The 13,284-nt window shown below is 37.2% G+C and overlaps 2 protein-coding genes across 2 annotated transcripts; both read left to right on the top strand.

The window, feature by feature from the left end:
* The first annotated feature begins 959 nt into the window (after positions 1–959).
* LOC144227787 (olfactory receptor 52E4-like) lies at positions 960–1,871 on the top strand. The gene has a single exon (XM_077759528.1). The coding sequence runs from the start codon at positions 969–971 to the stop codon at positions 1,869–1,871; it is 903 nt and encodes a 300-aa protein (XP_077615654.1). The 5' UTR covers positions 960–968.
* Positions 1,872–10,377: 8,506 nt separating this feature from the next.
* Positions 10,378–11,316, top strand: LOC144227753 (olfactory receptor 52E8). Its single transcript, XM_077759494.1, has one exon. It carries the CDS (start codon positions 10,378–10,380, stop codon positions 11,314–11,316), a length of 939 nt encoding a protein of 312 aa, XP_077615620.1.
* Positions 11,317–13,284: the final 1,968 nt, after the last annotated feature.

Here is a 13,284-nt window from a genome sequence, read left to right as displayed (position 1 = left end):
AACATTTTAAAAAGTTTTTTAAAAAAGTAGGATGGTAATTACCAGAGATGATGAGAAGGAGCCTTGGAGAAATAATTAAATGGGGACAGATTTTCAGCTTTGGCTAAATGAAAAAGTTCTGGAGATAGTAGTTATGGTTGTACAACAACACAATTGTATTTAATCTAAACTTTACACTTAAAGATGGTTAAGATAGTAATCTTTGTTATGTTTATTTTTATTTTTATTTTGTATTTATTTTGTGCATTTTCTTATTTTTACCACAATAAAAAAATAGAAAAAAATGAAAAATGGAAAAGGTAGGAAACAGTAAAAAGTGTATGTTATGTAAACAGCATACACTAATATGAAATTACAAGAGACATAGAGATCATATCTGAGTGATTCATACAGAAGACCATGATGGAGAATACAGTATTGAGAAAGAGTAGGTATGTATTACAATGTGAAATATTGCCAGTTCCTTCAAAGATCTCACATTATTATAACAATTAAAGGCATGGATATCACCTATGATGAATCTCAAAACAATAACTTATACTGAGAAAGTTATTCAGGGGCTCCTGTGTGGCTCAATTAGTTGGGTGTCCAACTCTTGATTTCAGCTCAAGTCATGATCTCATGGTTTGGTGAAATGAAGCCCCTTGTCAGGCTCTGCTCTGAGTGTGGAGCCTGCTTGGAATTCTCTCTCTTGCTCTCTGTCTCTGTCCCTCCCCCACTCACTCACACTATCTCTCTCTCTCAAAATAAATAAGTGAACATTAAAAAATTAAAAATTATTTAAAAAGACAGTTACTCAATTACCTCTGGAAAGAAGAGAATCTCTAATGTTTGTAATCAACTACTCCTAGTAAGACCGCCAGCACACCATCCATAGCACTCTAGCACACATATAGAGTTCTTCCATCTTTCTAGGACCTTGATAAGAGAAGATCATAGACAGATACTTACACCTTAACAGGAATTCAATGACACTTGCTGGGAGAATGACTTCCATCAATGACACCCAGTTCCATCCCCCCTTCTTTCACCTGCTAGGAATCCCAGGTCTGGCAACGGTACATATCTGGATCGCTTTCCCATTCTGTATTGTGTACCTGATTGCCCTTGTGGGGAACATCACCATTCTCTTTGTGATCAAGACTGAACGCAGTCTCCACCAACCCATGTTCTACTTCCTGGCCATGTTGTCTATGATCGATCTGGGTCTGTGTACGTCCACCATCCCCAAAATGCTGGGCATCTTCTGGTTCAACCAACAAGAGATCAGCTTTGGGGGCTGCCTTGCCCAGATGTTCTTTATCCATATGTTCACAGGCATGGAGACTGTTCTCCTGGTGGCCATGGCTTATGACCGCTTTGTTGCCATCTGCAACCCTCTCCAGTACACCATGATCCTCACCAAGAAAACCATCAGCATCCTAGCTTCTGTTGTTGTTGGAAGAAATTTAATCCTTGTGACTCCATTTGTGTTTCTCATCTTGAGGTTGCCCTTCTGTGGGCATCACATCATCCCTCATACGTACTGTGAGCACATGGGTCTTGCCCGGTTAGCCTGTGCACCCATCAAGGTCAACATTATCTATGGGCTCATGGTGATTTCTAATATCATTGTGGATGTGGTCCTGATTGCCTCCTCCTATGTACTTATCCTTCGAGCTGTTTTCCGCCTTCCTTCTCAAGATGCCCGACTAAAGGCTCTCAATACCTGTGGTTCTCATGTCTGTGTCATGCTGTGCTTTTACACACCAGCGTTTTTTTCTTTTATGACACACCGTTTTGGTAGAAACATTCCCCGCTACATCCACATTCTATTTCTCAGGAGAACTCAGACTAATATGCTTCTTTGTAGTCTCTACGTACTATTCTAATTTCTATCACTATCTAGTACCTTTGTATATTTTTAACTTTATATAAAGGAAATCATTACAGTAGGTCATATTTATATCTGACTTTTCAAAATTCTGTTTATGAGCTCTATCTTGGTCATTGCATGTAAGAGTAATTTGCTTATTTTCAGTGTTGTATGATATTGTACAGTGTGAATATACCACACTTTATCTTTCTATTCTACTGTTAACATTAGGGTTATTTTCACTTTGAGCCTGTAGTAGGCAACCCAAAAATGGCTCCCACATGATCTCTACCTCTAAGTACTGATGTCTTATATAATCTTGTCCTTTGGTGGTGGGTTTGATTTAGGGACTCCTTTCTAGCAAATCAAATGGGCAGAGTTGATGGAATTTCATTTCCAAGTTTTGGTTTCATAAAGATTATGTCTTTTAGCTTGTTTTGCTTTCTCTAGTGCAATCACTCTGAGAAGAGCTAACAGTGAGCTGTTTCCTAGAGACACTCATAAGGCAACAAAAGTTCATATCCCAGACTGACAGCTAGAGAGGACCTGAGGGTTTTCAATGGTCATGTGGTTTCTTGGTAGTGCATGCTCCCTGATGAACACTGAAATGACTGTGGCTCCCACTGGCTCAAACCTCTTACTTTTTATTCCCTAAGCCCCCCTTTTTTTTGGGCAAAATGCACATAACCAAATTTTACCATTAATCATTTTTAAGTGTATAATTTAGTGTTATTGAATGCATTTATAATGTTGTGCAACCATCACCACCATCCATCTCCTTAGCTTTTTCCATCTTGTAAAACTGAAACTCTATCTATACCCGTTTAATAACAACTCCTCATTACTCACTACACAGCCCCTGGCAATCACCATTTTATTTTCTGTCTCTATATTTGGACTCCTCTAAACATCTCATATAATTGAAGTCATACAATAATTGCTATGACTTTGTTACTTGAGATCAAACTACACAAATATTTTCTGTGAGTGGCTTGTTTCACTTAGCATGATGTCCTCAAGGTTCATATCCATATTGTAGTAGTATATGTCAAAATGTCCTTCCTTTTAAAGGCAGAATAATATCCCATTGGATGTATATACCACACTTTGCTTATCTATTCATACATCAATGGGCATTTGAGCTGCTTCCATGTTTTAGCTATAGTGAATAATGCTGCTATGAATATCGATGTACAATATCCCTTCAGGACACTACTTTCAATTCTTTTGGGTATATATCTGGAAGCGAAACTGATGAATCATATGGTAAATCTATTTTTAATTTTTTGAAGAACAAACATACTGTTTTCCACAGGGGCTGTCCCATTTTATTTGCCAAGCAATAGGGAATAAGAATTCAAATTTCTTCATACCCTTGCCAATACTTACTGTTTTTTGTATAGTAGCCATTGTAATGGATATGATCTCTTTTAATTTTTGATTTATAGGTTTTATCTTTTTATAGGGACTAATCATCAGGTACAATTAGGAATAGAAATGGTGATAATTACTGACTGTATTTTGTTCCTGATCTTTAGGGAAAATATTTCAAATATTTTGAAGCATGATGATTGCTGTTGGGAGTTTTAGGAACGTAGACACTATGCTTATTTCTATTTGTTCTCATGTCATTTTGGTGAGGTTGTTTCCCTAGGAATTTGTAGTTTGATCTCAAGTAGCAAATTCATATAAAGTTACAGATGATAACCATTTATTACATTTTATAATGTTTTTTTGTGAATTTATTCTATTTCTCTTTTTAAGATGAATATTGCTAAGGGTTTTCAAACTTTTTGGTAGTTTTTCTGAAAAATTATGTTTTACCTTGTTGATTTTTTGGTTTTATTTTCTCTGTTTTACTATTTTAATCATTTATTTTTATTATACATTTCATCCCCTAGCAATTATTTTACCATTTTGTTCTCATTAGTTAGAATGGATACTTAAACCACTTATTTTCAGCATGGCTTCTTTCCAAATATATTCATTTAATGCATATTTTTCCTTCATAAAGTTGTGGTTTTTATCACACAAGTTTTTTGGAGCACTTTCCGAATAATCCATGTGTACTTGCCCTGTCACTATTGAGAAAAATAAAGAAGTAAAGGACCTTTTTTTTTCTTAGACATCTGGTGAGGACACAATATTATGAACAGAAGAGTGATCTATATTGTGACATGGAAGAGAAGTCATAAAAAAGAAGCAAGAAGAGTAGAGGGTCAGTTTACACTGAGCTATGAAAACAGGTGGCCCATTAAGACATTGAGAAGGAATAAAGTAGTAAGAAATATATTTCAATGTGTTCAGATTCCTCCTTTTGGAATTGCTTTATTATTTATTCATTAAAGAAATATTATTTTGTAATCACTATGTTCCAGACACTACCCTAGTGACTGAGCTTACAAACATGAAGATAATCATGGTCTCTATCTTCAAGGAACTAAATCCTTATAACAATGAGAAAAAAATAAATGAATACAATATAAATTTAGTAGGTATAAATGTAATCTAGCAAAATTAGTAGGCTAAGTGAAGGAATACAGTTGGGAGAATGACTGTTTTAATTTTTTTAATGTTTATTTTTTTAATATTTTAAGTTTTATTTAATTTTGAGAGAGACATAGAGCAGGGGAGGGTCAGAGAGAGAGGGAGGCAAAGAATCCGAAGACAGGTTCCCAGCTCTGAGCTAACTGTCAGCACAGAGCCCGACCTGGGCCTCAAACCCACGAACCCTGAGATCCTGACCTGAGCTGAAGTCGGATGCTTAAGCGACTGAGCCACCCAGGCACCCCTAATGTTTATTTATTTTTGAGACAGAGAGAGAGAGTATGTGAGCAGGGAAGGGGCAGAGAAGGAAGGTGACACAGAATCTGAAGTAGGCTCCAGGTTCTGAACTGTCATCACAGAGTCCGACACAGGGCTCAAACTCACAAACCGTGAGATCACGACCTGAGTCAAAGTCGAATGCTTAAGTGACTGATCCACCCAGGCACCCATTGGAGGATGACTGTTTTATTACTTTTTTTTTTTTACAAATAGTTTATTGTCAAATTAGTTTCCACATAACACTCAGTGCTCATCCCCACAAGTGTCCTCCTCCATGCCCATCCCCCCTCCCCCCACATCCATCAGTCCTCAGTTTTTGTCAGCATTCAAGAGTCTCTCATGGTTTGCCTCTCTCCCTTTCCCCCACCATTTCCGCCCTTCTTCTCCCCCTTGGTCCTCCGTCAAGTTCCTCCTAATCCTCCTATACGTGCAAACATATGATATTTGTCCTTCTCTGCCTGACTTATTTCGCTCAGCATAACACCCTCAAGGTCCATCCATGTTGCTACACATGGCCAGATTTCATTGTTTCTCATTGCCATGTAGTATTCCATGGTATAGATAAACCACATCTTCTTGATCCATTCATCTGTTGATGGACACTTAGGCTCTTTCCATGTTTTAGCTATTGTGGAGAGTGCTGCTATGAACATTGGGGTACATGTGCTCCTATGCATCAGCATTTCTGTATCCCTTGGGTAAATTCCTAGCAGTGCTATTGCTGGGTCATAGGGGAGTTCTATTGTTAGTTTCCTGAGGAACCTCCACACTGTTTTCCAGAGGGGCTGTACCAGTTTACATTCCCACCAACAGTGTAGGAGGGTGCCCGTTTCTCCACATCCTCGCCAGCATCTAGAGTTCTCTGATTTGCTCATTTTAGCCACTCTGACTGGCGTGAGGTGGTATCTCAGTGTGGTTTTGATTTGTATTTCCCTGATGAGGAGGGATGCTGAGCATCGTTTCATGTGTCTGTTGGCCAGGAGGATGACTGTTTTAAACTCAAAGGTCAGGGAGGCCTTTTCTGAGGCAGAGGTTTTTGAGCAAAGACTGAATGAAGAGAGAACAAGACTTCTGAAAGGACTGGAGAAGAGTGTTCCAGGTTGTGTAAACAGAAAAACAAAACACTTGGGATGAAAATGTTCTTATAATAGGTGAGGAAGGGTACCAAGTATCATGTGGCTGGAGTGAAGGAACAAGTGAATGGAAGAGGTGGCTTTGAAGAGCACTTCAAAGGGAAACTGGCCATCTGAAAAAGTTTACATTGGATAATGTGAATAAAAAAGGAAAGGGATAAGTGGATTACCAGAGTTTTACCACAAAGAGTAACTGTATCACAAAGCTTGTTTAAATGGTAAAGTTGAATATTATTATAAAAAGGAGTGAGAAGGCCAAGGAAGGAGGGAAACAGATGAACAAAGAGAGAGAAGATTGGTGGACGAGGTAATGAAGAATATAGGATAAGATCAGGGTTAATAAACCAGGTTTCTAACAGCGGCTTTGAAATATAATTTGGAAAGAAGATATCCTACAAACTCCATGATCTTGGCAAAAGTATTGACTACTTGAGAAAACAAAGAAGCAATGAAAAAATCTTGTCCTGTAGTCTCAATGTAGGAATAAAGGGTTTGCAAAAGGGATTCCCTAGTGGCTATTAATTAAACTAGGTCAAAGTCTCAAAGATAAAATAATACCCATCCCGGGAGAAACAGGGCTTTAATTAAAAAAATGACTACTTTCTCTTCAATATATTAAATAGAGTGCTCCAGGAAGATGTCAAGTGGTGTTACAAAGTGTTGCTTCTTAGAGATTTAGAGACCAAGGTAAGTCATATCAACATTAAAGTGTGGAATATAGTGGGAAAGATGGGGAAATGGCTTATGCCAAATCCATACTGAGAGACAGAGGGCAAGGCAAAGTATGAAGAGAGAAATCACAGTAATACTCATGAGCTCCCACAGCTACACATTTTTTCCTAAATATGCATATACTTATGACCAACTGAAGTCTCATAGGCAAAACCAACAGGTCTCCAAACCTAATGAGGAAGGAAATGCACTGATATATCCTGTATCCATGTAACTCTAGTTTCTGAATCCATGTATAGGTGTCAAATATGATAGCAAGAGGGAAAAGGTGGTCTTTCTCTATTTCTTCTAAAACATACAAGTATTGTAAAAGTAATCAATAAATACAGTTTGAATGCAAATATTTCTAAAGAAATTATCTATGAAGCATGGATTTAAGGGATAGAATTTTGTAAAAATAGAACCCAAGATTAAGACTATGAAGCAACTGACAAAAGGAATGAGAATGATGAAGTTGAGGGATGAAGCAGAAATAAAATGAAAGCATGCATATTATCTCTTCTCTTTACCCTCATCACATATGTGACCTGGTATGAGGCATGTGTGTGGGCTTGTGGTGGAGATAATTGGAATAAGGTAGAGTAAGTAGATTCAAGGTTGAGGAAATAACTGCTAAAGAATTCCAGGGAGGGCTGTAGAATTAGGAATTCAGAGAGGAAGGCTGGGATCTAGTCTTATTTCTGAACACAATACAGGTTGTAGAATATATAAATAAATGTTGAAATAATAGGTCTGTATACAGTTGTAGGATTATTAAGTAACAAGTTGCTTTGAGCAATATTTGTAGATTTAGAAATGAAGTTTTCTATGTTTTCACTCACATGTGGAATTTGAGAAAATTAACAGAATACCATAGGGGAAAGGAAGGAAAAATAAGTTACAGAGAGGGAGGCAAACATAAGAGACTCTTTAATACAGAGAACAAACTGAGGATTAATGGAAGTGGGGGTTGGGGGGGAATGGGTGACTTGCATTGAGGAGTACATATGTTGGGATGAGCATGGGATGTTGTATGTAAATGATGAATCATGGCAATCTACTCCTGAAGCCAAGACTACACTGTATATGAGCTAACTTAACAATAAATTATTTTAAAAAAGAAAAAAAATAAAGAAATGATGTTTTCCCAGATAGAAAAGAAGATCCATTAAAAAAAAATCTTTTGGAGGGGCACCTGGGTGGCTTAGTCGGTTAAACGTCCGACTTTCGCTTAGGTCATGATCTCGCGGTTCGTGGGTTCGAACCCCGCGTCGGGGCGTCGGGCTCTGTGCTGACTGCCAGCTCAGAGTCTGGAGCCTGTTTCAGTCTGTGATTCCCTCTCTCTCTGACCCTCCCCTGCTCACGCTCTCTCTCTCTCTCCTAGAAATAAATAAAACATTAAAAAAAATCTTTTGGAAAATCCACATAGTTTGGATAAATCAATTTTCTTGGACATGGCATTTTTTTGTTTGTATTTTATGCAGATCTAAAAGTGACTGAGATAATGAGCTTTTAGGAGTCCATAGACACTTATGAATCTCCTTTAATCTTGGTAAAAAGTCATAAAGAGGACCAAGATTATAGGGTTGTGTTCTGGCAGGCCACCATGCTTCCTTTCCTCATTTGGTCCTTGTTCTTTTCATTTTGAATAAAGTTTCTTCTCCTCCTCCTTCTCTCCTCCTCCTCTTCCTCCTTTTTTGGAAAAAAAATGGCTGTGCAGGTCTTAGCCCAAAGTCTCCATGGAATTTTTATTGCCCCATCACTACACCAACAGCACTCTATTCATATTCCTATCATAGCACTTGCCATGCAATTTTAAAACTTCTTTTGAAATTTCTCTTCCTCAGTACACAGTGGTCTTCTTGAGAGTATGTGACAGGTCTTACTCAAATTCTCTTTTTAATCACCTAATCATTGCTGGCGCATGTATGACCCGTGTAATATTTGATGAGATACATTATGAAGGATACTCCTCCACCTTCCTTGTGTATTTTCCACTAGTGAAAAACACAAGAATTGTATCTTTATCTTTGACTTTCTTATTAATCAACAGTGAGCTTCAAAGATGTCCTCTCCAACCTCAATAACCCAAGTTTACATATATATTCTCCTTCAAGAGAGAATTTCCCAAACTATTTATTTTGAAGCTAAACGTGATTAGCTACAAATGGCTGCAGTTGTTTTCTAGATACTTACTTGTTTTGTTCTGGGTTTAGAGTAGAGTATACCAATCATCATATGTATTTATCTCTGATGAGTGCCATTCAACTCTGATTTCTCCCACGTCCAAGTCTCCCCTAAATTTGGATGGAATTTTTCAGCTCAGTAATAAATGTCTCTGTTGTTGATTGCTCCAATTCTTTTTTAAAAATTTTTAATGTTTTATTTATTTCTGAGAGAGAGAAAGAGAGGCAGAGTGAGCAGGGGAGGGTCAGAGAGAGAGGGAGACACAGAATCAGAAGCAGGCTCCAGGCTCTGAACTATCTGTCAGTACAGAGCCCAACGCGGGACTCGAACCCACGAACCATGAGATCAAGACCTGAGCTGAAGTCAGACGCTTAGCCGATTGAGTCACTCAGACGCCCCTCCAATTCTTTAATTAACTGTAAATGAGTTTATAGCTTTCCCATTGTTAATAAGGGTACTACAAAACAAAATCCCTTGATATTCTTCTCTACAGTGAATAAGGAGGCATCCATAAAGACACTAATATCCCAGATAAAAAACAACGTTGGTAGAAAATGAATTATATTGCTAAAGTTCTTCTGAGTTCTTCCTCTCTATGTAAGTCTAAGATGATATTTGAAAATTGTCTGGTGCAAATAATTATCCAGCCACCAGGTGTTCCATCCCTGGAGCATTTCTTTAATGGGTGTTTTATTGAGTGGGCTCTCTAAGTGATAGCCTTTTCTATATTAACAAAATGTTTGAATTCATTTAATTATAAATGAAAATACTGTGACAAGTATTTCTTCTCATTTTCAATCATTTTTCAAAATGATTGTTACAAATTCTTCTATTTAAAAACCAGTTATGATTAGATGGCAGGGTATTTCTGAAATACTATATTGAAATTATTTGCTAGTCTGATTCTTATTTAATTTCTTTATTTAATGAACTTTTATAATTAAGAATTTTTATGTACCAGACCATTTATAATACATGTGAGTAAACAAGCATAAGTGGGCTTTATTTGCTCTCAAAATTAGACAGGAGTTTCACTAGCACACACACACGTACACACATGTGCTTACACACACGTACACACACATACACTGTTGTACACTTCCCCTTTAGTGTTTGCACGTCCCTAATAAGGGAATGGTAGAGATTACAAATACAGAAAAAAAAATCACCATGTGCTTTAACTGTGTGTAAAAGTATCAGATATGCAGAGCCTGGAATTTAATTTTCTAGCCTGATTCTACTGATTCTATCTAGATTTCTGATGATGAGCTTCTTTATTTTTCTCCTTATTTTCTTTCCTGTCTTCTTTCTTCTCTCCCCCCACCCCTCTTTCTTTTGCTCTTTCTTTTCTGATCATGAAGATCTAATGGGCAGAGAGAGATGTTTTTCTCTTTTCCCTTCTTCATGTCTAACATTTTCTAATAGGGAAAGTGGCAGCAGACTTAGGTGGATTCTAGTGTTGCTTTACCCTCAAGTAAGGATAGGATAGCAGAATATGAGGAGAATAAATTGTGTTCATTCTGAATGGAAACAAAGAAAGGTTACAGTAATATTTTACATTTCACTAGGAATCTAGACAAAGAGAGAAGAGGAGAATTCACTAATGAGAAGTCAATAATTGTCCCTGGTGTGCACAAAGAATTGTGCAAACACTCGGCAGAAAGAATGTCCATGCCTAATGACACCCAGTTCCATCCTTCTTCGTTCCTCCTCCTGGGTATCCCAGGGCTAGAAGATGTGCATGTCTGGATTGGATTTCCCTTTTTCTTTGTGTATCTTGTCGCACTCTTGGGGAACGCTGCTGTCCTGTTTGTCATCCAGACTGAGCATAGTCTCCATGAGCCGATGTACTATTTCCTGGCCATGTTGGACTCCATCGACCTGGGCTTGTCCACAGCCACCATCCCTAAAATGCTGGGCATCTTCTGGTTCAGCCTCAGGGATATATCTTTTGAAAGCTGCCTTTCCCAGATGTTCTTCATCCACTTCTTCACTGCCATGGAGAGTGTTGTGTTGGTGGCCATGGCCTTTGACCGTTACATTGCCATTTGTAAACCCCTTCGGTACACCATGATCCTCACCAGCAAAATCATCAGCATCATTGCAGGCATTGCTATTCTGAGGAGCCTATGCATGGTGGCCCCTCTGGTGTTTCTCCTCCTGAGGCTGCCCTTCTGTGGGCATCGTATCATCCCTCATACCTACTGTGAACATATGGGCATTGCTCGCCTGGCCTGTGCCAGCATCAAAGTTAACATAATATTTGGTCTTGGGGATATGTCTATTTTATTATTGGATGTGCTTCTTATTACTCTTTCATATGTCAGGATCCTCTATGCTGTCTTCTGCCTGCCTTCCTGGGAGGCCCGATTCAAAGCTCTCAACACCTGTGGCTCTCATATTGGTGTCATCTTAGCCTTTTTCACACCAGCATTTTTCTCTTTCTTGACACACCGTTTTGGCCACAACATTCCCCAATATATCCATATCCTCTTAGCCAACCTATATGTAGTTGTTCCACCAGCTCTCAATCCTGTAATCTACGGTGTCAGGACCAAGCAGATTAAGGAGCAGGTTTTGAGGATTTTTTTTAAAGACAATTAACCATTGATAGTCTTAGAATTACAGTTCATATTTGCTCCCTTTGACCATTTGAAGGGGGTTGTTGTCTAAAAGGAAGAGAAGTAGCAAAGGTAAATATGAACAGTAATAATATTTCTTTCTCTATAATCCTTTGAATTTAAAGATAATAGATTTATTGGTGATAATCTTATAATGTGTAATTATTACATCTCCTACAAAGTTGTTATATTTATGCTACTTGAAAACCAAGGCAGTTCTATAAAGTTATTGTATTCACAAATTTTGAAATGAAAGTTTGATGCTTAGGATTGCTAAAAGATTCATCTAAAAATTCAGCTGTTAATGAGAAGTAGATTATTAAATCAGGTAGTTTTAGAATGACCAGAGGAAATATGAGTGCAACAGAATGAAATTTCTTCAAGGATTGTAGATAATTTTGGTGATAGAAGTATTAAAATAATAACAGTGACATTATTTAACTCACTAGGATTTACTCTTCTAAATAATCTACTTACATTAACACACTTATTTCTTATGTGAATTCTATGATGTGGCTACTCTTAATATTTTCATTTTCATATAAGTAAACTGTGGATTAAAAAACTCTCCACAAAAATTATGATTGAGATTTTGACTCCAGGTATCTAGAGAAATAGTAGCCATGCATTTAGAAATGAAATAAAGAAAGCAGAGACTATGGTGCATAACAATGAAAGATATATTTATTAAATGAATATTCATTAACTTCTATACGTACTCAATTATATGTCACTCTTTGGTGATAGACAAATGGAAAGACAGAATCCTATGTCCTGAGAAAGCAATAGTGGGAGTTAGGCTATTAAGGCAAAGAACATTATACTATAAGATTACATATTAAATTATATTTGTAAAGTGCTTTTTAGAAACTTTGTAATAGTATTTAGCAAATATCCCAAAAGCTGGGCCAATATATTAAAGTTAGCCTCTCAAAACTAGAAATATATTTTACTTTTTTGAATTTCTAAAATAATGATATGGAAAATTATTGACCTAGTCATAAAGGAAATTTTGGAGTTTTTTGTTTGTTTTGTTTTGATTTTTAAGAAGAGGTTATTTGAAACTACATTCAAGAGAGTCTACTGGGGTTGTGTTCTCTTTTACTTTAAGACTTCTCCACACTGTTTTCCAGAAGGTGTTATGCTGAGCGAAATAAGTCAGACAGAGAAGGACAAAAAATCCATATGTTTGCATGTATAGGAGGATTAGGAGAAACTTAACGGAGGAGTTTCTACTCCCATGGGGGAGTAGAAGGGGGGAATTAGTGGGGGAGAGGGAGAGAGGCAAACCATGACTCTTGAATACTGAGAACAAACTGAGGACTGATGGGTGTGGGGGGGAGGGGGGAGATGGACATGGAGGAGGGCACTTGTGGGGATGAGCACTGGGTGTTATATGGAAACCAACTTGACAATAAACTATTTGTAAAAAAAAAAAAAAAGAATTCTGATTCTTCATCGGTTTATGAGCATGGAAATTCTACTGCATGACCAGAAAGTGTCATAGAAAAATAAAAAATTTAGATATGGTCTTCTAAATCTTGTAGTTAATTAGAGCAAAGATACTGTAAATAGGATAGCATAAATATTCAAATACAATATTTGTTAACAATATTCACATACTACAGTTAAATGTGTTGTATTAACAAATCTACTAGACCAAGAGAGCACACCAGGGCAGTTTAATAAAGAGACATTAGACAAATTAATTGTCAAGCTGGTCACTATATGCAAATCCTCTGACTCTAAATAAGATAACAAAGCTTTAGTCATCTAATTTGACAACAGAGGAGCTTATCTATTGGTTTTAACAAACCAAAATCATATCACATTCAGACATAAGTAAATATAAAAATTAGTAACATTATTTACAGCAACTTGGGCCTTTGGATGAAATAATCCCAGTAAGAAAAAAAAAATGTTCCTGAAGATCTTTGAGGAAGAATATATA

Source organism: Crocuta crocuta, unplaced genomic scaffold (genome assembly GCF_008692635.1).
Source record: "Crocuta crocuta isolate KB4526 unplaced genomic scaffold, BGI_CrCroc_1.0 scaffold43, whole genome shotgun sequence".
Classification (NCBI taxonomy): domain Eukaryota; kingdom Metazoa; phylum Chordata; class Mammalia; order Carnivora; family Hyaenidae; genus Crocuta; species Crocuta crocuta.
This window is presented reverse-complemented; position numbering and strand designations above follow the sequence as displayed.

What these genes read in the sequence shown, in the direction of transcription:
- LOC144227753 (XM_077759494.1), top strand. Translation starts at nt 10,378, where the DNA reads ATGTCCATGCCTAATGACACCCAGTTCCATCCTTCTTCGTTCCTCCTC.
- LOC144227787 (XM_077759528.1), top strand. Translation starts at nt 969, where the DNA reads ATGACACTTGCTGGGAGAATGACTTCCATCAATGACACCCAGTTCCAT.